This window comes from Meleagris gallopavo, chromosome 7 (assembly GCF_905368555.1).
Source record: "Meleagris gallopavo chromosome 7, MGAL_WU_HG_1.1, whole genome shotgun sequence".
Classification (NCBI taxonomy): Eukaryota; Metazoa; Chordata; class Aves; order Galliformes; family Phasianidae; genus Meleagris; species Meleagris gallopavo.
The window spans coordinates 19516567-19539925 of NC_139410.1; the positions used below are offsets into that span (position 1 = coordinate 19516567).

The following is a 23359-nucleotide window of genomic DNA, read 5'->3' on the forward strand; positions in this document are numbered from 1 at the left end:
TCTGGAGGGCTTGGTGTTTTTTGTTGTTCTCTGTCAAAACAAATGCCTTTTTCTTTTTAGAGAATAGCATTAATGAGCACTTTAGCCAGGGAGCTACATACTTAAGTAATCAGAGGTTTATAGGAAGCCAAAGTTCCTGCGTGTAGGTTTATTTTATGTACATATGTATTTTTATTTTTGTTCATCTTCCTGCCCCACCTAGTAATATTTTTGGTGGCTATTAACTGAGTTTTGTGTATTCGGTGGTGTTTCTCACTATACTCATGATGGGAAGACCTTGCCGCTAAAACGTGGTTAGGAGTATATACTTTAAAAAAAAAAAAAAAAAAAAAAAAGCAGAATGTAGAAACTTGATGCATATTTTCTTGAAACACTTGATCCAGCATTTAAAGTGGCATCTTTAATGGTTGGTTTTGAACTCAGCTTGCTATAAACATTACATAGTTTGATGTATTCTAGATGGAAGTTCATCATAAATGGGACAACTATTAGCCAGTTCTTGCTGTCATATATGTGGGAATAATCAGAGGAAAACAGATAAGGAATGGAGGAGTGCAAGAATACTTGTGATGGGAGATTTCCAGAAAACTAAGTAATGTAATGAGTTTAAAGTAATTGCAAATAATAACATTACTGAAATTAGATGAATAAACACCAGCAGATATTACACTCCGAAATTGCTGCTGGGGTCCTCTTAGTTTTACTCATTTGAAAGCTGTTAAATTTACTGCATTACATGTACTTCTGTACCTTCGTTCTCGGAAGAGTTTAGCAAAAAGTAGTTTTATGAGTTTTGGAGAATATGATTACAAAAATTTGCTTTTTGTATCATTCTAAGGAAATCTGAAGCACTTGTGGGTGGCATCTTGGCCTCCAACAGAGTGGGGAGACTTGAAGTCTGACATCCTCTAGTCACACAAGTTGTTTTTGGAAGTACCAGTGGAAAGCAAATTTACAGTGAAACATTGCCTTTATGTACTAAGTTGCATGTACTTGTCTGTTTATGGGCAGCTGTGTTTCTTGGTTACTGGCCTGCCATTATTTGTGACTGGTTAAGGTGATGGCTTGCCCCCTTCACCATGGTGCATTTCCACTGACGGGCTCTCTGTGACCTTTGCCTATGAATTCCTATCCTGCTCATCTTCAGTGTTCCTACGTTGCTCCTGCAGCTGAAGACCATAGGAAGGGCACCTTTTAAAGCTAGACAGCATGTAAAAAATAGCTAGGAGAAAAGGTAAAGGGTAGCTTCTTGGATAGCCTGGTAACCAGAAGACAGACAGTACTTCTAGTACTTGTTTTCTCTGGCTGCCTCCTCCACACCAGCCCACCCCCAGTGAAATGTGCATTTCTAGCTCCTTATCTTCTCTAATGAAAGCAAGTGAGATGGATGCAGTTGTTTTGTTAAGGGTTAGAATTAACAGAAATAGAATAGTCCTTCTTTCTTCTGATTGGACAGGCTGTGATATATAAGTGAAGAACTGAAATAAAGTCTCCCTTTTTATAAATGGAAAAAAGAGTTTCTTGTTGTTGTTGTTTGTTTGTTTTTCATTTAGTCCTCACTGCATTTCTCATGGTACTTTCAGGCTGATATACATCATCTAGATGAGGGCATGGAAGTTTATTGCATTCTTTTATATCTTTTCAGACTATTTGATAGCTGTTTTCTGTCACTTTATAGGGAATTATTTCTCCATGGATCTTGGCTTTGTTATTCCACCTGCCTTTTTCTCCCGAGGCAAGGAATCTCTTCTACTGCTTAACCAGACAAAAGCTTTCTCTTGAAAAAGAAGTAACTGGAAGGAGCCTTGTATACACCAGGGAGTCCAGCTGAGCCACTAGAATTTAGAAGACAGTCTGCTTAGGGGATGCACAGGACTGTTCTTTGAAGAGGTGAAAATAGGAGTTATATTCTAGGGTTTATTAAAGGGGAAAAAATAATACTGCAATGATTTCTAAGCTTCAGCCATTCTTAATTCTTTTTTTCAAACTGGATTGTATAAAAAGTCTGTGAAAATTCATACTTAATCTATAAATATCTTCATAATCTTTGTCGTCTAGGATTCTGCTTAGCTTGATGACTCTTCAAAGATATCTATTTCTACATTCTGTTATGCTACCAGAAGACTTCCATCTGTTATAAGATTACATCTAGAATTTAAGATTTTTGATAAAGCCAAACTAGCCAAGTCTTGCATTAATTTTCACTTAGACACTTCAGTATTCTTTCCAACGTATAATTTGATTGCTTCAAACTTCTATATTATTTTCATAATATCCTTGTGAGACAAAGTAGGTGATATATTTCCCTGTTTGTAACTGTAACTGGGAGATGTGAAGGATGTCCACATGAAATTCTCCTTACAAATGATTATCCAATGCCAAAAATTAGGACTCATGCTCCAGTGACCTCGTAATTCTATAATTGTATTTAGTTGACTGTAGTATGCAAAGTTAGCATATTCTCCTTATCTTCAGTGCATTTAATATTTCTATTATATTTCTGTTTAAAATACTACTTTAATAAATTAATTCCAGTAGCAACTGGAAATGTTCAGCCTATCTTAATATGCTGTTTTGTGATATTTTTTTTTTTTTCCCACTGCTCACTAAGAGCAAAGGGCATACTGATAGCGATCATGTATGTAAAATGCGCCTGGACTTGGTTCACTGTGACAAGGACATCTGTTGTATCTCACAGATTTTATCAAGAAATGAGATTCAACTACTGTACTGTGATTTAGCTTCTTCTCCTTCATCTGCATGGCTCTTGTTTTGCAAACCCTAAATCCTTAAAAGGTGACTTCCTCAAATTCCATCTCACCTGCTTCTTCCGCATGGCTCACACTAAGAATTTCTGTAAATTTATGTCTCTTGTAACCTCAGAGTAGATACAAAAATGTTAAGCTTTGGAAGAAAACTGTTCTTTACTGAATAGAAGGGCATTCATCACAACTACTGCAGTTCCCACTAAGGGTCTAATGAGGTGGCTAATCCACATCTCCGTGCTGGTCTCGGGAAAGCATCACTTTACATAAGCAAAAATGCCCCCCTTTGCTCTAGCTCTTGCTATACCTCTGTATAACCTGTTTCATTTTAGTGATTTTTTTTTTAAATTCATTTTTGTTTTTAATTTTGTTATTGTAATTGAAGATATTTAAAATCAGTGCCTAACAGTAACTATTTAGTCATGGAAAGATAAATGCTTAGCATCATACTTTTTTTAATAGCCTGCTTAATTATCATGTGTTGTAGCTGATTGTATTTGTATTTGACAGGAAGCCCATGATGGACTTGCTGATCTTTCTCTGTGCACAGTATCATTTAAACCCCTCAAGTTACACTATAGAGTTGATATCAGCAGAGAACAGCCAGATTAAATTCAAACCTAATACACCAGTGGGAATGCTTGAAGTGGAAAAGGTGATTGTAAAACCAAAACAAATGGACAAGAAGAAACCTGCTCCAGTGATACCAGAGGTGAGGACTAAAATTATAGCGTACTGAGAAACTAGAATTACTATTGTATATTGTATTCAACAACTTAAGCTGATAGTTCAGCCTCTTGTTTCAGATTTTCCTGTTATTTCTCATCCTCTCACTATGCACCCCTGTGAAAATCTTGTCAATATACTATTGATGACCTCCTAAAGTAAAAATATATCTTAATTTGTTGTGTCAAGCATCTTTGCTGCGAAAAGAAAGAAACATCACAATATTATTTGAGATCCTATGCCTTAGTGTCTATCTGAACATTTTTGAAGATGGAGTGTGGCTGAATACACCCTTCTGCAAATTGAAAATCAAAAACTTGTAACATCTGTCATGCTGTGTGCAAGCTTATGGACATAAAAAAAATATAATACCCATACACCCTTCTGAATGCACGTTCATTTTCTTTTGTTACATGCTACAGTTTTTTCAAATAACGCTGCTTTTTTTTTTTTATATACCCTCAAGAAATCAGGGGCTTTTAGAAGTGCTAAAGCAGTTTCTGAGAGTTGCCTAAATCTGTCTGTCCTTCTCTGTCACTATAGAAGAATACTGTGATTTTTTTGTTGTTGTTGTTGCTTTTTTTTTTTTTGTGGGTTTTCTATTTTTGTTTTAATCTATCTAAAGAACTTACATGAGGTTGGGGTGCTCTTCAGCTGCCCTTTTAACTTGGTTCTGTGCACACACGTTGTGCATGTACTCATTGCTCATTTGCTGTCTTCTCTAGCTACCTAGTGTGATGGTATGGCATCCTAGTCCAGGTGTGTTCAGACAAATGGACAGACAAATGACAGATGCTAAAGGAGCAGGCTAATTTCAAGTGTCCTTTCCTTGGGTAAAAAAGGAATTACAAATGATTTCTTAGTTTCTCTTGCATTGTTACTGAATATATAACATTGAATCTGGCCTAATAGGAATTCTGGTGATTACTGTAAGACTGTTACGAAAATGCTGGTAGTTTCAGAATTTGTGCAGGATATTTATTGGAACTCTTTTCTCTTTAGCAAACAGTAAGGGTAGTGATAAACTACAAGAGGACACAGAAGACGGTAGTAAGAGTTAGTCCATATTCACCGCTTCAAGAACTCATACCAATTATCTGTAGTAAATGTGAATTTGATCCTTCACACACTGTGTTACTGAAGAATTATCAGTCTCAAGAAGCACTTGATGTGACAAAATCTCTTAATGATCTTGGACTAAGAGAATTATATGCCATGGATATCAGTCGAGGTAAGAAAACTTAAGATATCTTTTATAACTTGTTATTATTGAAAAGATAATTACATTATTAAAAAAAAAAAGCAACTCATGAAGAAATTAATCTCTCACAATTCAGTATGTGCTTAATTGATCTCCCACAAAATTGAAACTGGGACAAGTGTACCTTTACTTATCCCAAGGAAATAGCATAAGTGGTCAAGTACAAAGCATCCTTTAAAAAAAATCCCTTTCTTTCCCCTGCCTTTTCTCAAAAAATACCAGTAATGCTGAATTTCCCTTATAAAGAATGTGTAGGATTGTGATAAGCTGAGAACAGAAGTATCATAGAAACGTAGCTTTGTTCTATAATTTTGAAATATTAGAATACTGTGATAATGCTTTTTAGTGTAATTTGAGTATTGTTTGGTAATTTCATATATAGGTCATGAAGGAACAATAATTATCTTTTTAATCATGGTCCAACAGGGACAGTATTAACTAACTTGCCTATGTTTGTGTACACATTCTATTTCCATTCTACTTCTGGTTTTCACTATAGCTGTAAGACTATCTTTATTTTACCATATTTAAAAATTACTTCCCAAAGGCCAGTTATCTTGAGCTGCAGGAGAACGTCAGATTTGGAAATTACGCCCCTGTTCCATGGAGAACACCATAACAAAATATGTTTTTTTTGTTACAGGGAAAAAAAACAAACAAAAAATAACAACAAAAACTGCTGCTTAAATGAGTTGTTTGAACTACATGCACCTCTAGTGAATTATCTTCTTTGTCATCTGACTACCACTTTCTTCTACAGACTGGCAGAGCTGCCTTTGATGCAGCATGAACTGTGTGTAACAGCCAAAAATCCTTAGGAGAGAATGCAGGGGAGTACACGCTTCCCACAAGGCAGTGCCCCACTAGGAAGTTCAGATATACTACAACTCATTCAGTACCAAGTAGTTTAGCATTTCCGTTTTGCATATAGCTTAAAAGCTCTGAATTTTTCGCTTTCTTCATGAAAGTAAATGGTGAGGTGTACCTTTTATATAACAATTTAAATCATGTTTTACTCAGATTATATTTTCATTACATTCATTGCTCTTCATGCAATCTGCATTGCAGTCTGCATTGTATGCCTTCAGACTCACTCTTAAATTTTATATTGCATTGAGTGATAAATACATGCATTATCTTCTTCAGTTATTTTTCCTAACATAAGATTCAGCTTGGTTTTCTGTGTTTGTAACTTAAAACTGAATCCTTCATTCCACTGGATATTTTCTGTCTGTCTTTTTTGTCTGTCTTGTAGCCACGTCACCAGTAGACTTAAACATGCCATCCTTGAAAGGTAGGCCTTACTGAAATAGGCTGTAAAACTGTACAACTTGCATGATGTTATCATTCTCTCCCGTAATAATATCTGCTTAACTGTGACTTCAGCAATCATCTCTGACCTATCATAAATGCATATTAGAAAAAAAAAAAAGTACAAATGTATATACCTAACTATGTATAAAGTATTTTTGTATGATTTTACTTAGATTGCTTCAAAATTTATACTTGTGCTTACATTCATCCGAGCCCTGTGGTGTATTGCTACTGTCGTTTGTTGGTTACTGCATTTGCATTCAGTGAGATTTCCTTATGAAAATAAAATCTAGTTAAAATTACAGAAAGCCAACCTCTATATTTACAAAATGTCAGTGTGAATAAGGGCATGTAAAGCAGGATAAATTCTGCAAGATTTGATTATCTTTACCATGACTGCCATTCCAGTTAGCTGCGCAGCACCTACCTGGTCCTTCAGTGGTGCCTGGTCTTCCACGTGGAGCCCTGCACCTGACCTGCCCTGCTTCATGCCGTGCTCTGTATTTAAGCTGTTAGGAACTGTGACCTGGGGAGAGCTGATGCTCTTTTCCCTCCTATAGCCTTGTCATATGAACTGTAGCATTAGACAAGTGGGATGGGCTGGGCTAAGTGCTGGAGGTATTAATAGCAGCTGAAACTCATCTATTCTGAGCTCTGAGAAAGAGGAAGAACACTGATGGTAGGAAACATGTTCGTTTTACAGTTTTTAGTAAAACTATTAGTATAAGTGATTTGTGGTGAGCTTTGTATATTACTCCAGAAGGCTTATGACAGGCAGAGAAGAAGTAAGAATGCAGGAGAAATAATCTCTGCAACAAATAACATCTAGAACTCTTGTCTCCTATTTTAGACTCCTATCATGTGTCTGAAAACTCAGATGTTTTAAAAGAGAAAGAAAACAAAGGATTTTTCAGCTTTTTTCAACGAAGCAAGAAAAAAAGAGAACAAGTAAGATATAACTTTGTATAAGCAGAACTTTTATAAACATATTCATACTGATCCATCAATACTGTTGAATGTTTTCCAGAAAGTTTAAGTAACATACATATATAATATATACTCACATATATATATATATTTTTATATATATATATTTTTTTTTCTTTCACCCAAATCCCAAGACTGCCAGTGCCCCAGCAACTCCATTAATGAGCAAGCCAAGGCCAACATTTACCACGAGATCTAGCACTGTTAGCAAGCAGTATGATTCCAACACTCTGCCATCTGAAATGCCGAAGAAACGGAGAGCTCCTCTACCACCTATGCCAAATTCTCAGAGTGCCCCCCAGGAACTTGCAGAAGTCAGGACAGAATCTGATACTGTGAAATCTAACAGCCTTGACAGGAATGAACAGGTTAGTAGCATTTGTTTCACTTTTTCTAAACCAAGAAGTTTAGAGCTGATAACATCAATAATCTTGTTATATATCTGCCTTGAAATTAATGCTTGAAATTAATGAAAAATAAAGTTGTAGTACTTGCTTTTGAAAATTTTAGTTTGAAAAGTATAGTTTGAAAATAACTACAGAAATTGGAAGATGTGTTTCTTCTAGTCTCCATGCCATATATTCAAAGTAGCTGATCTATTTTGAAAAAGTAAAACAAACTTTTTATATAAGCTGTATAAGCTGTGAAGACCTTCTTGCTCTTCTAGATGAATAATATATATACGTATTTTTTTTTTACATGAAGTTTACACAGATATTCTTTTTTTTTTATACATGGTCTCGTTTTAGCATGTTCTGTAATGGATTTCTTTTCCTGTCATTTTTAATGTTTCAATTATATATGATAAAAGAGTAGTTTGTTCATCATGCTACTTGAAAAAGGTGAAGATTTTGGGAAGGAGCCTTAAGAATCTTGTGCTTCCAGCAAGTTAAAGTTTTATTTTAGTGAAATGAGAATATATTTAACTGAAGCCATGAGGTGCTGGATATGTATTAAATTACCCATATACTCATTGCATTGCAGAAATTCAGCCAATGAAGTTTGAGGAAAAAGTGAGACATTATGCAATATCAAGATATTACCTCTATTGTCAGTTAAGAATGCCAATTAAAGCTCAAGACTAAAATTATCATTTTAAATTGAGAATAACCTTTTTTTTTTCTTGTTTCTTTTTTTTCTTTAAAACCAGAATCTAAAGATGGTTCTCAATAAATGAGGTTATTTACATGCTAGAAAGATAAATTGTAGAACTAAATGAAATGCAAGTCTGAGGGATTTATTGTTTATTAGACTTGGAGGGAAAGAAAGAAATTTCAAGCTGTGACTTTGTTTATATGTTGATTTGATTGTTTACTGTTGTGCAGGACCACAAGAGAGCACTGTTTAACATAAGTTCTGAATTTGTGTATTCTATCTCGCTGAAACGTTTTAACATTAAAAGACAACTGATTTTTTGTATTCTAATAAAAGGAACTTCGGGGGGGAAAAAAAAGCGCTTTTTTTTCCTGCTGGTTTTGAATCTGTCACTCCATGAAATAACTTGGATTTATTATTTCATACTGATATTTTTTATTAATCTAAAGTGATTTGACAGAAATTGAATGACTTATGAAAAAGATTCCTTTGAAATGACTCCTTTTTAATTCTCATTTGCTTATTACGTTTTTGTGTATTGCAAAGCTTGGGACCTAAGTGTGTGTGAAGATTGCTGTACTTTGAATTTTATTAATTCATGTAAAATATCTTTTCTTTTTACTATCTATAAGAGCTGCTCCTAAAGTAATGCTTCCTATTTTATTATGTTGATCAACAACCTCAGAGGTGGATGTTCGTGTTATGGCAGTAGAGACTGAATCTTTCTGTTGCTATTCCATAACATTTTGTGGCTATGCAACAAATGGCAGCAGAGGGGCAGTTTGGCAGAATGGCATCTGATATGGAAGTGCATATGAAGCAAAGGTGTGTCATATAATTCCTCCATGAGGGAAAAAAATTGCATCCATTGGCATTCATTGTCTCTGTCTGTACATTTAGGTAGATCAGACAGTGGATGTGAGCACAGTGAGGTGATGGATGGTACCTTTCAGCAGCAGCAATTGTGATGTGAAAGGCAACTCATGTTTTGGCAGCCGTGCTGTCCACCATAAAATGAAGAGCATCTTGATATGCTCATCCGTGAAAATTGGTGGACTGTGGCCAGAGAACTGTTTACGGAACTGAATATCAGCTTCGGTGCAATTGGAAACAACAGTGGCAACGCTGGAATATGGCAAAGATTGCACCAAGTGGGTCCCACAGATGCTCATGCCGGAAGAGAAAGAATACCATATGCAAGTCTGTCAGGACCTATTGAACCAATATGAGGCTGAATGTGATAGTTTCCTGGATTGGATTGTTAACCTTTGCTGAGATGTGGTAACACCAATATGAGCCAGAGTCAAAACAGCAGTCCACAAATTGACAATGTGTGAATTTCCTGTTGAATAAAAAGTTCAAGATGCAGCCCTCAGTGGGTAAAGTGATGTGGACTGTCCTTTGGGATTGGTAAGGTGTGATTCTTCCAGATTTTCTGGATCTCAGACAAACTCTCAACTCTGATCTCTGCAAAACTAAGCTAAATGCTTGAACTTCCATAGTCAGGCCAGAGAAGGCAACAACCTTTCTCTTGCAAAACAATAACAGGCGTCGTACCAGTTTGAAGATCATGGAGCATATTGCCAATCTTGGCTGGACTGTCCTACTGTACCTGCCATACAGTCCAGATTTAGTGCTTTCTGACTTCCTTCTGTTTGTGCCAATGAAGAATGGACTGCATGGGCAACATTTTCCTAGCAAAAATGCCCTCATAGCAGCTGTAGAACAATGGGTCACATCCAGGAAGGCAGAGTGAAATATCAGTTTTGTCTAGATAAGCTGCCTGGTCTTGATAGCAATATGCCGAAGTAGTAGCATTAGACAACAGTGAAACAAGCCAACTTTAAGGGAATGGTACTCTCACTGTTGTCTTTTTGCATATATTCACAGTGTATTGTAGTCCGAAAAGAAAAGGGTTGTTTTAATGTTTACTTCCTTCAGCTTCTTTGCTTCTCTTCTCTTAAAAAAGAAACTGCTTTCTCTTTTCGTGAACAGTTGCAAAATGAAAATAAGATATATTTTTTTCCCACCTCAATTTCAGAATGATTATGAAAGTAGTTTTTGAAGATGTTTTCTTACTTTTAGGTGAGAAATTAGTATGATGGATGTAAGGCTATAGCTTCTTCAAGTTAGGGTAGCGTGAGTTGTTCATTCTTTGTAAGATGCAGATGACTAGTACAGCTTAAATACTATATTTTTGTCCAGTAATTCCAATGTTAAATCAAAATGGAAAACCTCTCCCTTACATACTGGTTCTAATTTTGGGCAAGGTGGCTCTTGCCAGAAGTATGTTTAGAGCTAGCTAGTTTAAACATATAATGCAGTCTGTCTGTTTTCATAAAAGTGGACGCAGTATTCTAGTAATAGCCATTTTTTAAAAGAAAAGCGTTTCTTTTATGTTGCTGTTTTTCTTCCAAATGCTTTATTTGTAGAAACTAAATAGTGATACATTTGTATTTCTTTTTCATGAGTATTTGTCACCTTACACTGTTTCCAGTTACTGTAAAGAAGTATACATAAGCTATGCTTGGATAGGGATGAATATTTTTAGTCAAAACATGTACAGTTTAAAATGATGGATAGAACATCACAACTGTAGAAATACAGCTTGCTTTTATTTACTCAACTGTAAATCTCAAAGAAATTGAAATCTCCAGTCGCCCTGTTAGAAAAGAAAAGAAAGGAGGAGTTGGTGAAGTAAAATAAAGAGGTTAGAAAGCAACTAAAGCATTAAGTGTTCCTGAAGAGGTTTATTAGTCACTGTCATGGAACAACTTGGAAGATTGCTAAGGAGGATGAGTTCCATACCTCAGAAGTTAGATCAGAAGCTCAGTAAAGCAAGGACATGGCAAGAACCACGTGCCTTAGGAGGTCTTCAGTAGAGCCAGTGCTCACTGTGGGATGGCAGTGCTCAGAGCTGCCCTGTTGTCTTTTGCTTAAGTTTGTCTGAAGACCATTTGATACCATTTTGAAATGATTTGGAATTGACGTGGATACTGCATCATCTATGTCTTCTATATAAGTACCTAACTTTTTCCCCCTTTTGTTTTATCTACGGCTTGTACTAGCAAGTTTTAGAGCTAGAGAGAGGGTGCATGATTTAGACAAATCATATGAGCGATGAGTAAGGTTGGGTTTTTGTACGAAACACTGTCTACTGTGTTTTTCCTAATATATTCTGACATATTCTTCCCCTGTATGGCTGCTTGTAAACCTGCTTACCCTTGGAACAAAAGAGATGCTGGTAATACGAAAATACATATGTACATGGTGACGGTTTTTGCATGGTATGCTTTTGAACACACTGAAAATGCTCCACTCTATTCTTTCCCCAGTACTTAACGTTTTTCTTCTATTCCAGCTGCAAATTATCTAGGTTTACTTGGCTTTCTTTTGCTTTTTTAAAATGTTAGAAAGGGTCAGGCACCACATCTGCCATAGCCTAGAGAGGCTGGAACATGGGAAGCAATGGTCTCTGTAAGTGTTGGCTTAAGCTGATGTGGGATTTGGTGCCAGATGCCTCTGCACACAGTTGAGGCTAAAATTTTTCATATCCATGCTTGTTTTTTCCAGAATGAGGAAGATGTACAGTTTGAAAAGTGGAAATGTTCTTCTTGTTGTGGAAGTTAAGACAAAAGTGTTCACTCCCGTTTCTCCATTAATTACTTCAGGGATGCTAACCTGAACTTTAATTAAAGTGCAGCTGATAAAGCACTGGCTTTAGTTGGTATGACAAATTAACGCCCAGATGTACATTCTAAAACTTTGTCAAATACATCTCAGTACTGTTATTTTTTTCCATCTGCTTAAAGTACTATTTTCACATTACAGTCTTTGTTAGGATTTGAAATCTCTTAATATTCATATGTTGAATAATTCCTTAGAAAATCTGTTCAACACTTGAACCGTAACTGGAACATTTAGTACTTTATCGAAATCTCTTTGCAAACCGTTTATTTCATTGAATGCAAAGGGCAGTAGAGAGGCTTATAAAAATCTTTTAGGAGCATTTGTGCTCTTATGCTGAGAACATTATTCCCCCCCTACACATACACCCTTTCTTATGCAGGTGGAACTCTGGTGACATTTGTTTTGCTGAGTGAATGAGCACAGAGTTCCATGCCAGCTGAGTCAGCTGAAGGGAGGCTGTGCAAAGCAGCTGAGGGTGCAGACCTCTGAACAGAGCAGCAGTGTGTGGTGTAGAACAGAGGGGCTGCAGTCTGGGGAGTAGATACCATAAGGAGAGAAACAGAACCAACCCAATAGCAAAATGGGAGATGTTTTAATAATAATAATAAAGCCTGATTTGTGGAAGTAATATTAAATTTGACATTTTATCCTGCAAAAATTCAGATGCTGAATATCATTAATTTAATCTTCTGTAGAACTGTTTGGGAATGGTGAATGAGAAACAGTAAAGGTGTAAAGTGATTTTCGCGTGCGTGTGTGTGTGTGTGTGTGTGTGTGTGAAGTTTTCATCCAAGATCTGACTTGTTAGAAAATATTCAATCATGCAAGTATTTTTTAATTAGAAGTGGAGTACCATATCCTCTGCTGTTCTTAAAAGAACATTTCACCTTGTGCTTTGTTTTTTCTTAAAATTTGGAACCTCTCTTTGATCTAAAAGATGTGATGCTTTGACATGAGAGTGATGGGCAGAAAAATCATGTGAACATTTTGGATATCACTGCTTCTAACAATGCAGTAGAGTATCTAATTAGAGATGAAGATTCTGGGCGTGAATGTAACACAGCAGGTGACTAAGTATCCCAAGGGCAGCTCAGAGGATGGATTTTGCCATCCAAGGTCATTCAGGTGTTCTACTGAGATGTAGCAGGAGCTGCCAAACACTGCTTCATGGGCAACCTGTGCCAATATCTCTTCTCTTGTTTTTTTGGATAATTTTATTATATAGGACTAAGTGCTCTTGCTTTTTATCTTTAATATCTTCCTTACTGCAAGATGTATATTCCTTTTCTAGTGTTAGCTTGATAAGTAATAAATATTTTATTCCATGGATGTTGGCATGGTCAACAGTTCTATTATCAGTGATCTTTTTGAAAGAATCATCTGTGGAAACAGAGGATTGTAGGCATATATATGCCATCTCTGCTTCTTGATATTCTCCCTTGTGAAGGTTTCTTCAGCATGAGGCAAACTGCAGTTAAAAGTGGCAGGCAGATTTACAGCTGCTGTCTTTTGGAAGTGGAATGTATTTATTGAAAGATCACTTGGACTGTTGTATCATACAAATAGAAGTCCTCAGTAGGTATCCTATAAGCAGTCTTCTTGATTTCTTTTTTAATGCTTTTGATTATTTGTAAATTTAAGAACTCTGTCTTCTGCTATGATAATACGAGGGGATTATTACAACTGAACATCAGTGGTTAGTATAATTATTTTTATTATGATTTATTGCAATTTAACATGAATAGATGTTATGATAAGACAGTTGTACTTTCCAATATAACTTTGGAAAGATGGCATTAGAAAAATTTCTATAAAAGTTCAAGTATTTTAAGTAGAGTAACAAAATCCTATTAGTTACATGTCTAGTCTAATAAAATATGCTGTTGAAGGAACAGGGAAGGAAACACTGTAATTTCTGTTATGTCTAGCTGAAGGAAACATTCTTTCATCATTACTTTACCTACTCATGAGGTTTGTTTGAGTTTTGTAGAATGGCCTTAATAGCTTATAAAGGAAAAAAATTCTTTTTTATGTTATACATAATAACTGACTGTTTTTCTGCTGTTTCTAGCATCTCTATGTATATATTCAATTACTCTAGAAAGTATTATTTTAGTTTATTATTTCATTTTTAATTTGAAGTAAAAAAGTGAGAAACATTATCTGTTTGGTAATAGGTGGACAATCTCTCTTGTCCAAATATATATTAAAAATGTTTTTGGAGAATAATTACAAGAGCTATTTTTCTGGCTTTCATTACTAATAATCATTTTCCCGCCCTGTCTACCTTCATAGGCCCCTTCAGGATTAATAAGAAAAGGTTCTCTGCCGCTCAGTGACACAGCTTCTGTGAACTCTCTACGGAGGATGAAGCGCAAAGCACCCTCACCACCCTCTAGAACACCAGAAGATCAAAGTGAAAGCAGTAATGAGACTGGTAATCTTTTTATACTCTTTAATTAGGAGGCAACAGAAGATATGACAATTTGGCTAAACGTAAAAGAAATAATGCCCAATAAGAAAGGAACATTAAGTAAAAATATGAGTGTTAAAGATCTTTGGATTTTAGGGAAGTAATAATGCTACTTTATGAGATTGACTGATGTAGTGTGAAAAACACAGGTTTTAGGGCATACAGATTAGTATCAAATATGCACACTTACCCAATTAGTTATTGTTAGCTTAACTATAGCAATTGTTTTTGTGTTAACATATGAGGAGAGAAGATTTGCTTCTCTGCATCAGAGAGAGATTAATAGAGGGACCACACTAATAGGAAACGGACCAAAAAGAAGAATTTTTGTTCTTGACTTTTATTCTTTTATAATTCTTTCATTTGGTCAAAAAGTCTACTCTCTGAAGTTCAAAAATACCTAAAGTTTGATATTAAAAATACCTGGGAAATGTGATAACAAGCCTGGTTACTTAAGAGAAGGTGCATTTCTTGAACTACTCACCAGTCTGTAAGATATTAATTTAACATAGAAATGGAGAGGCAATACTTGTTAACTGATGTGTTATATATTACTTTTTAGTAACAGAGTCAACAGAATCAGTCCTTACTGAAGTGGAAGGAAGAGCTGCCGAAATGCAGTCTGAAACAGGTTGGTTTTTTTCCAAATGTATCAGTTTAATGTATGTCATAATAAATTGTTATAAGTCATAATAATAAATTAATATATTGTAGATAGAGATATGTAGATAAGTACGTACTAACTTTAGTGCTTCAAATCAATTAACTTTTCAGTTGAAAGACAAATAGGATTTTCTATAATAATGATATACAGTAAATTTTGTATTGATTTCTATGCTTCACATTTAAGAAACTAAACATCCCCTCTTTATCCACAAGACAAGGCAGGAACAAGCTAGAATCTTGGTGATTTTTGTATATCCCATAACAAAACATTTAAAAGCTAAAACACAGGCTTGTTTCCAGAATCCCGTTGTGCTGCCCTTAACATGCACAGCCTTAAGGGTAGGAGAAAATTTGTGCTTGTTTTTTGGTTTGTATCTGAACAGCCTTTGAAAGCATAAGTTATAAATGTAACTATCAACTGTATGCATACATAGTTCTTTATAAATTATTTGTTGGGTGCTTTGGAAAAATATAATAAGTATAGCTATTCAAAATACAATTCTTTAGCTGCTGAACAGTACTTTATTTTTTTGTAAGGTCTTAATTTTCTTGTTTGTACTACTAAGTGCTGCTGTTGGGAAGTATAGTTCAGATACAAGATAGAGGATCTAGAAGTTTTCTAAAATTTTGTAAAGCATTTAGAATAATCAGTGCCAGTGCAATCTGGAAAAATTAGTCTTCTGTATATTTCACTAAGGATGAAATACATGAACACTAAGCATGTGGATCTCTATGAGCAGTGTATGAGGTTCTGTTTTAGTTGATAGGCACTCAAATATAATAGCTTTCCAACTAGTTTATTGGAATTGTCTGTCAAAATGGTGGTTGGAGTGATTAAGGAAAAAAAAAACAACAAAAAAGCACATGCATGCACCAAAAGAAGAATTAAAAAATGTAATCTGCTTCCTTAAATCTCTGGTGAAGGGGAAAAAAAAAAAAAGTAGAAAGATCAGTCATCAGTAAATTTGGTCTCCATTTGTGAAATTTAATAGAAACAATAGCAAGAAAACGCTTTGAAGAATATAGTATATACTTGATAAATAGAAAGTATTAGCTTCTGTTGTGCAATCTGAATTTGAAAATGTGATAAAGATATGAATATTGTTCTTCTTAGTTGTAGCAGAAGAAAGGTGGTGAATTATAATTGAGTGAATCATTCTTAATATTTATTATTACTTAGTTTTCTGTGTTCAAAACCTTATTCATCTACATGGGATGGATCTAACATGAAGAGCAAGGTTATCATTTAATATTAAGCTTTTTTGTTGTTTTCTTGAGCTTGTTTCTATCTTAAGATAAGTAGATAGTCAGAATTTCTTAATTTCCTACAAGTGTAATATCTTAAGTACTGTGCACAAATAAGCAGTCTTGAGCTCCTTAGCAATAGCTTGATCACTTTTTCATAGACTTAGTAACTTCTGTTTGAGGTATTTGATTTCTTGTAATTAAATATTTATTGTGTAATATAGAAAGAAATGGAAACAAATAAACATCCTTATTGGGTTTAGAACAGTCTGTGTGAGGCTTGGGATTTACTTCCACAGTTACTGACATTTTTCATTCTCTAGTTCTGTTTGTGGTGTCTTGTATTCTTATAATGTCCTCTGCCGAAGACTTAGTGCAATGCATTTTCTTTAATGTAGGGATGGGTTACATAGCACAGCCTCATTTCTTTTTGTTTTTTTCCTCATGGGATACTACTGCTCTCTGGTGGCATCTCTGAAACTGTCTAGAGGCTTCTTTATAAAGGGTCCTTTTAGTACATGCTGTGAGAACCAATATTCACCTGCAGCAAAATTAATCTTGCTACTCTTGAGTTAATCCTAGTCTGAAAATTATTTATCAAATTTGAGCACTTTTTAATATAGATAAAATAGAATAGTCAGTATATCTTCAATTGTTAAATTGGATATAATTTTAGCATTACTTTAACTCAGTAGTTTCCTCTGTTCTTGTTAATACTACTTGAAGTGTCAGGGGTTCAGAAGCATTAGGTTTTTGATCAGCTGTGACACTAACATTCTCAAAGCAGTTATGTTGCACATTTCTCCTTTAGCAAATAAGTAAGGAAATTTAAGTTACGAAAGTAGAGTTATCTTCTGCCCTATAAAGAACCATTATGAGTGTTGAGTAAGGGTTATTTGGTGTCTTAGTATGGCATGGCTACTAGTGCTGTGTACATTAATTGGAACTATGCTGTATAGTTCAGAATAGGCAACATTTGAAAGCAGGCTGCACCTTGACAAAACTGGTATGAAGACATCTAACGGAATAAACATTTAAAGATAATTAATTTGAACACATTTGGAATTATAAAGAACAATTTATTCTCAGTTATATTTTTTGTTCCTCTTCCCAAAGCTTAATTAATGCTTTTTCTTTTTTTTTTTTTTTTTCTAAGGGAGAAGGTTAAATTTTTAAAAAGAAAAAAGCTGAAGATTTTCACATGATTTCCCATTAAACAAATCTCTTGATATAATGTTCTTGGTTACAGATTCTCTTAAAAAAAAAAAAAAAAAAAAAAAAACTTTTCAAGGAGTAAAGGGCTGAGCAAAACCACTGCCAGGTCTACATGATGTAGTCAGGCTTTCTGGCTTTGTTATTTGCAAGTGTAAAAAGGCATGGACAGAAATGTCATTCTGTTATCTGTTGTATTCTTACAGACTTAAAGGATACATGTAGTTGGTAATGCAGTCATCAGGTATTCACAGTGCCGTCGTGTAGATTTTAACAATGTTCTTTTAGATCTATTTAAAACTCAGTGACTAATGTTCATAGAGAATCAATTGCACAAGACAAAAATGCAGTTTATGTTATATACATATTTACATAGAAAATACATAGGCAATAAGAGTGCAATATGTATCCAGTGTTGCCAGAAGTAATTCTTAGTGATATGTTGCATATAAAACTCTAAAGAGAGATTTGGAAACAAGTCATAAAATCCGAACTGTTCATTTGCATGATGTAAATGAAGGATGGCTGTTACATGTTGTGAATGAATTTGGTATATAAACACTTCATTCTGCTGCAGCACTGGCAGCCCAGATCTGCTAGTAACAGTTACAGACTTAAAACTGCTAGATGAAACTAACTAAGCAAGACTAAGCAAGTCTGATACTCTGCTGACAATGCAGTAGAGAGAGCACTTTATAAAAAAGTATGTAGGATTGCTTTTTGTTTTTGTTATTGTTTGGAATTATACATTTGTAGTTTAGATTTGGAAGTGATCCTAGCACAGCAAGGGATGGACTTTCATGTAAGATGAAAATCAGTAGGATCTCCTACCCACTCAACCAAAGTTCCAATCCTATCAGTATAGGAATAGAAACTTACTTGCTAACTTCATCTTTGTAATACTTCTTCAGAGCAAGAATGACAGAGATGACTGCATTGATTAGGCATAAAGCCATAGCAACTCCAGAATTATTCTGTTTGTCTTGTTAGAAATCCTGGCTGTGTTTTATTGTATAAGTCAAGATTCCACAAAGTATTAGACTGAAGGTCTTAGTCTTTGTTCTATGGTTCCAACAACATTTTACTTGCTGATGGCTCAAGGTCCATGGCATCTAGGAGCTAACCTGAGCCTCTCAGGTGCTGCAAGGCCACTTATCAATTGTAGTTTTCACTCATTTTCAAGCATAATAGTTGTCACCTGTGAGAAAGATGTGGTCTTGAGAGCTTGTGAGTTAGTCTCAGCAGATTTGATGTTTGCCAGCATTCTGCTATCACCGAAATCTTCCAGGACATTTGGCTGCTTGTATGATTTTATCCCAATTTAGAGATCAAATAGTTGTGGGCGAGGAAGGGAGGAAAAGGGCCTTACTGGTTGTGAAGTCTGAAGAAAACCTTTGATATCAACACATGTACTTAAATAATGTGGAAGGAGGTTCACCTGCACCATTTTGCAATCTTGCTCCTCTTTCCTTGGAGATTTAGGTTACTCTAAGCTAATGACTGTGCTGGAAGAAGAAATGCTTTTGTTCTCAGTGAAGATTTTCTCCAATCACATACAGTTCTCTGTTTTTATTTTCTTTCTTTAGTGATACTTCTGTAGAAATACTGGGTCTGCTGAAGGATAAATGTTTTGGACAGTAAAATTGGTCTAAGATGTTTTTTATTAAAGAAATATGTTTTGGGTTCTGCCCATTTCCAGGATTGCTTGCTTCAAGCTAGTATTTTGTTTTCAATCTTAGCCTTTTTGTAGAGTTGGATTGTGCTTTGAAACTTGCTGATTCAGCCCACTGCAAGGCCTGTACCTAATAGGTATTGATGTATGCAAAGCTAACAGGAATACTCTGCTCAGATCAGAGTGCACTGCTTATATGTTCCAGTAGCTTTCCATGTCACCATATTGCCATATATAGATGAAATTATTGTTATGTTGTTTGTTTTGCAGAATGCAAGTTGCAAAGCTGAGAGGTTAATTGTATGGTCTACCCACTAATACTTGACAAATGTGAATCAGCATCTTGGTGTAGGAAGATTCCTGGCAGGAAAGTAAAGCCAGAGAAAGTCCCTCTGGAAATCAAAAATACTAGATTTATTAGTCTAATATCAGTTGTGCTGTCTTGTGTGTCCTAGACCAATAACTAGACCTTTTTAATTATGGTCTAGCTGAAAATTCCATTATTTTTATGTATTAATGCTTTTCCATATATTTTTTAAATTTTATTTATTTATTTTGCACAGGACAGTGCACAAGACTCATCTAAATGTGTTTTGATATCCTTGGGATGATTATGGGAAAATTCTGATAGTGGTGAACAAGCTTGTTCAAAACATGGACTAAGTTCAGATTTGGTTTGATTTTTAGTTCTCTAATGTACTTACCCTGATATAAAAGAACCATTTATTTTAAACCTCATTGGAGAGCTAATGAAAGCTGTTAGAAATCTGTGTGAAATAAACTGCCTGTCTTCATGATATTTGTTATATATATTTTTATCCATACTAATTCAGTTCTTGAATTAAACAAAGGAAAACATTATGCAGTAGTTACAGATGCAGAAACAGATGGACAGTGGCATGACAATAAGCGTATCTTCATGTAAAAAGAGATATTTGAAAAGAACTAGTATGAGATTGAAACTGACTCTTTATTTTCCTTTTTTTTTTTTTTTTTCCCCATCCTCCCTATATTAAGAGAACTCCTGTTTTCCTTAATCAAACTACTTATGCTGGCTTCACAGTCCTTTTTTATCTATACACTGAAGGTGTGTTTCATTTTTTTTTTTATCTTTTTTTTTTTTTTTTTCCCCTACTCTTTATGAGTTTAGGTGCAAGGACCTCAGAATACAGCCTGGAAGAAATTGATGAAAAGGAAGAGATGAGTGTGCAAGAGGGAGAAGAAAGTGGAAGTACGGATACCTCTCTCAGGACAGAAGAGGCTACTGCAGCCTTCAGCTCTACAGAGGTACCACTGGAAACTGAAAGAAATGATCGTGCTTCATCAGTTCCTGTTCCTGGCACTGTTTCTGTAGACAACTCACAAAGCTTCAAGGAAGAAAAACAAGAAAATATGAGCACAGATGGCAAGTAAGTACGCTTTGTAACAAAGAAAGGAGCATTGGAGAAGGAATGGGGGAGGCAAATAAAATGCAGGGTACTGTTTCATTGTGGAGCATAGAATAGAGAATTGTGAGAAAGGAATGAACTCAATATGCTTAGCTTTCATTGTAGCACATATCTGGATGCAGTAATTCATGAAGCCTTTCAACATAAATCATAAAATGTTCTGCTGGCTATTCTGGTTAGACCATCTTTTCCTTACTTCTAAAACACCCAGACTCTGGAACAGCTGAACCCATCTCTAAAATATCCAGTATTATTACTAGAGCACTTTGCTCTGGAGGGGAAGGGAATGGGGTGGAGTAGAACGAAGTGGATTAATTATTATTTAAAAGTTCATTCATATAGTTGGAGGAAAATAGGTATATTTGCTACGCTGATCTATTGCTCATCTGTTATCTTGCTCTATGTTTTGTTGCTGTTGTTGTTGTTGTTGTTGTTGTTGTGTTTCTTCATCTGTTAACCCCTTGTCTTGACCTATCTTGATTCATCTGCTCTCAGGAAAAAAATAAGAATTGACACATTATTTTCCTTAACCACTCCTTTTCTCTTTTGGTGATGCTGTAACTTTGCCCTGTAGCATTTTTATTAAGCCACTTTTCTGCTTTGCAGGTTCCCAACATGATTTAGTGCCTGGTTCAAATCAATGTTGATTGTTCTGAGTAGTCCCATTGTGTTAATGTAATTCACTATTTATGTGTTTTCTGGGGCAGCTGAACTGGCTACTGCTCCCAATTTAAATTGCAAGAATTATTTTAATTATTATACTGAAACCAAAATATGTGAATGCTAAACTAGCTAGAAACTTTGAAGACAATATAGAGAGCTTTCAATTGAATTTCAAGGGTCTTTCTGTCAATTCAGAGCAAAGTAGGTCCTTGCAAATTCTCTGGTGTTCTGTCCTGAGTACTGTGCCAGTTGCTTGGGTGTGTCTGCTCTGTGAGGAACTATGAGGTGGCACCTCAGCCAAGTGTCAATTTAAGTTCTTTCAGATTTGCAAATTATCAGAGCTGTGTTACTGTGCCAGTTTGGACAACTGTCATGGGGATATTTTCTCACTCCTATCCCCTGACTTGTAATAGCCTTTTGTGGCCTATAATACTGTTAAGTATCATCTAGTATGCACTGCACCGTAATTTCAAAGTTCAGAAATCCTTTCCTTTATGAAGTATCACAGTGATGAGAATGAGAGCTAAAGTTTTTCGGACATTTGTTTATAAAAATCTTCTGGTAATTCGGACATTTTAAGATAGGTCTGGTGACTTTGATATTCTGACATTTCGTAACTTTCTTTTCCTTTTTTGGTTTGCTTTTAAACAATTCAGCCTGTTGCAAATTGTTGCCATTCAGTCTCTTAGCTCTGTTCAAGGAAATGAAGATAGGCAAGAGTTCAGAGGGCAGGACTGAGCTATAACATTCTACCAGCAAATTTTGAAATCTCCTGTTTAGCTGTTGTTGGACATTTACAGTATGTTTTGGACTGTACAGGCAACATGAGAATGGATAATTCATTATTTGAAATGATTCAAAGCAGATGCTTCATTTAATGGCAGTGATTCCTAATGATACATTTGATGTGGCAAATGAATTGGAATCTTCATGACTGTATTAGTTACTACAGGAAATAAAAGTATCACAGAGATAGAAGTTTGAAGTTCTGATAGTTTTTTTTAATGAGAAATTTTAAATATGTTGGCATTTTTCACTTAACTTTTGAAGTCAAATACTCATTATTTCCTGAAAACAGAAGAGAGTTCTTTTCAGCACTTATGCAGTTCTTTTGTCCCCTCTGATCATAGGACAAACATTGCATGCATTTGCAAAACGTTTAATATGCAAGCTCTAACATATTTTATGCATATTTCTTGAAAGGGACAGAACATCTGTTATTAGTATTTCGAAAAGTCTGTACTGCACAGTTCATATGCAGTTGGTGTCTCATGCAGCTCCCTGCAGATTATGCTGGAGACAAAAATCAAAGATGTTGTAAATGTTGGAGGATGTTATAAGACTTCACACTAAGAACGTTGTTAAGTAATGATAAGCCATTGCCTTACTGATTCACTGAAACTTGAGTTTTAACTAGAATGGGGCTTGTTCAGAATGGATGAATAAACAACAACAAAAAAAAAACAATGAGGAAAAGGAAAACTGATCACGTTATGCATACATGGCAGAGTGAAGCTGAATGTCATTTTGGTAAAATATCATAGCGGCATTTCCTATCATTTAAAAAAATAATAATTCTGTTTAGTACTCCAATGTTTGGCAGAATTATTTCTCCATCTGTGTTTGGAGAACATTGCCAGTTCTCTTGCATCTTTTCTTCTGTTTACTGAAATGAATGATACCAACATATTTAATGTACTGTTGTGCTTTGCAGAGAGCTACAGACTCAGTTAAGCAGTGACCAAGCTGCATTTGAGAAAGACAGGAAGCTTAGAATTTTGGAACAAAATAAAAATTATGGTGAGTAGTTCCCACTTGTTTTGTTGAAGAAAACTCCTCTATTCCTTTTAAGACAGTTAAAATGCTGTCAACTCTTGAATTGTGATAATCAGATTATTTTCTTTATACTTCCTCCACCTATGGTGTATCTGAGATGAGATGAGATGATAAGAATTGGTAGCACTTTTGTTGTTGTAAAGTTAACAAAACACTTTTGATATTAAAATCATGGAACGGAAGTCACAAAGATGGAACTAAATAAAAATTGCATCTAACTTAATACTGAATAGACTTTGAGTTCACCTTACTGGTTCCTATTATAATCAATGGAAATTTATTGGCACTTTTTAAAATGATCCAATT

At 35.1% G+C, this 23359-nt stretch overlaps 1 protein-coding gene across 5 annotated transcripts in view; it reads left to right on the forward strand.

Annotated features, from left to right (window-relative positions):
• The window catches only part of COBLL1 (cordon-bleu WH2 repeat protein like 1), a 77845-nt gene that overhangs the window by 46528 nt on the left and 7958 nt on the right, over positions 1–23359 (forward strand). For 3 of the 5 annotated variants that reach the window (XM_085227532.1, XM_085227535.1, XM_085227533.1), the window contains exons 3-11: positions 3276–3477; positions 4494–4722; positions 6008–6046; positions 6917–7014; positions 7188–7421; positions 14134–14275; positions 14874–14942; positions 20257–20515; positions 22932–23017. In XM_085227532.1, the coding sequence (XP_085083658.1) occupies positions 3276–3477; positions 4494–4722; positions 6008–6046; positions 6917–7014; positions 7188–7421; positions 14134–14275; positions 14874–14942; positions 20257–20515; positions 22932–23017 (1358 nt within the window). Of the gene's footprint in view, positions 1–1678; positions 1891–3275; positions 3478–4493; positions 4723–6007; positions 6047–6916; positions 7015–7187; positions 7422–14133; positions 14276–14873; positions 14943–20256; positions 20516–22931; positions 23018–23359 lie in introns of all 5 variants that reach the window. The other 2 variants (XM_085227536.1, XM_085227534.1) reach the window with 2 other exon arrangements.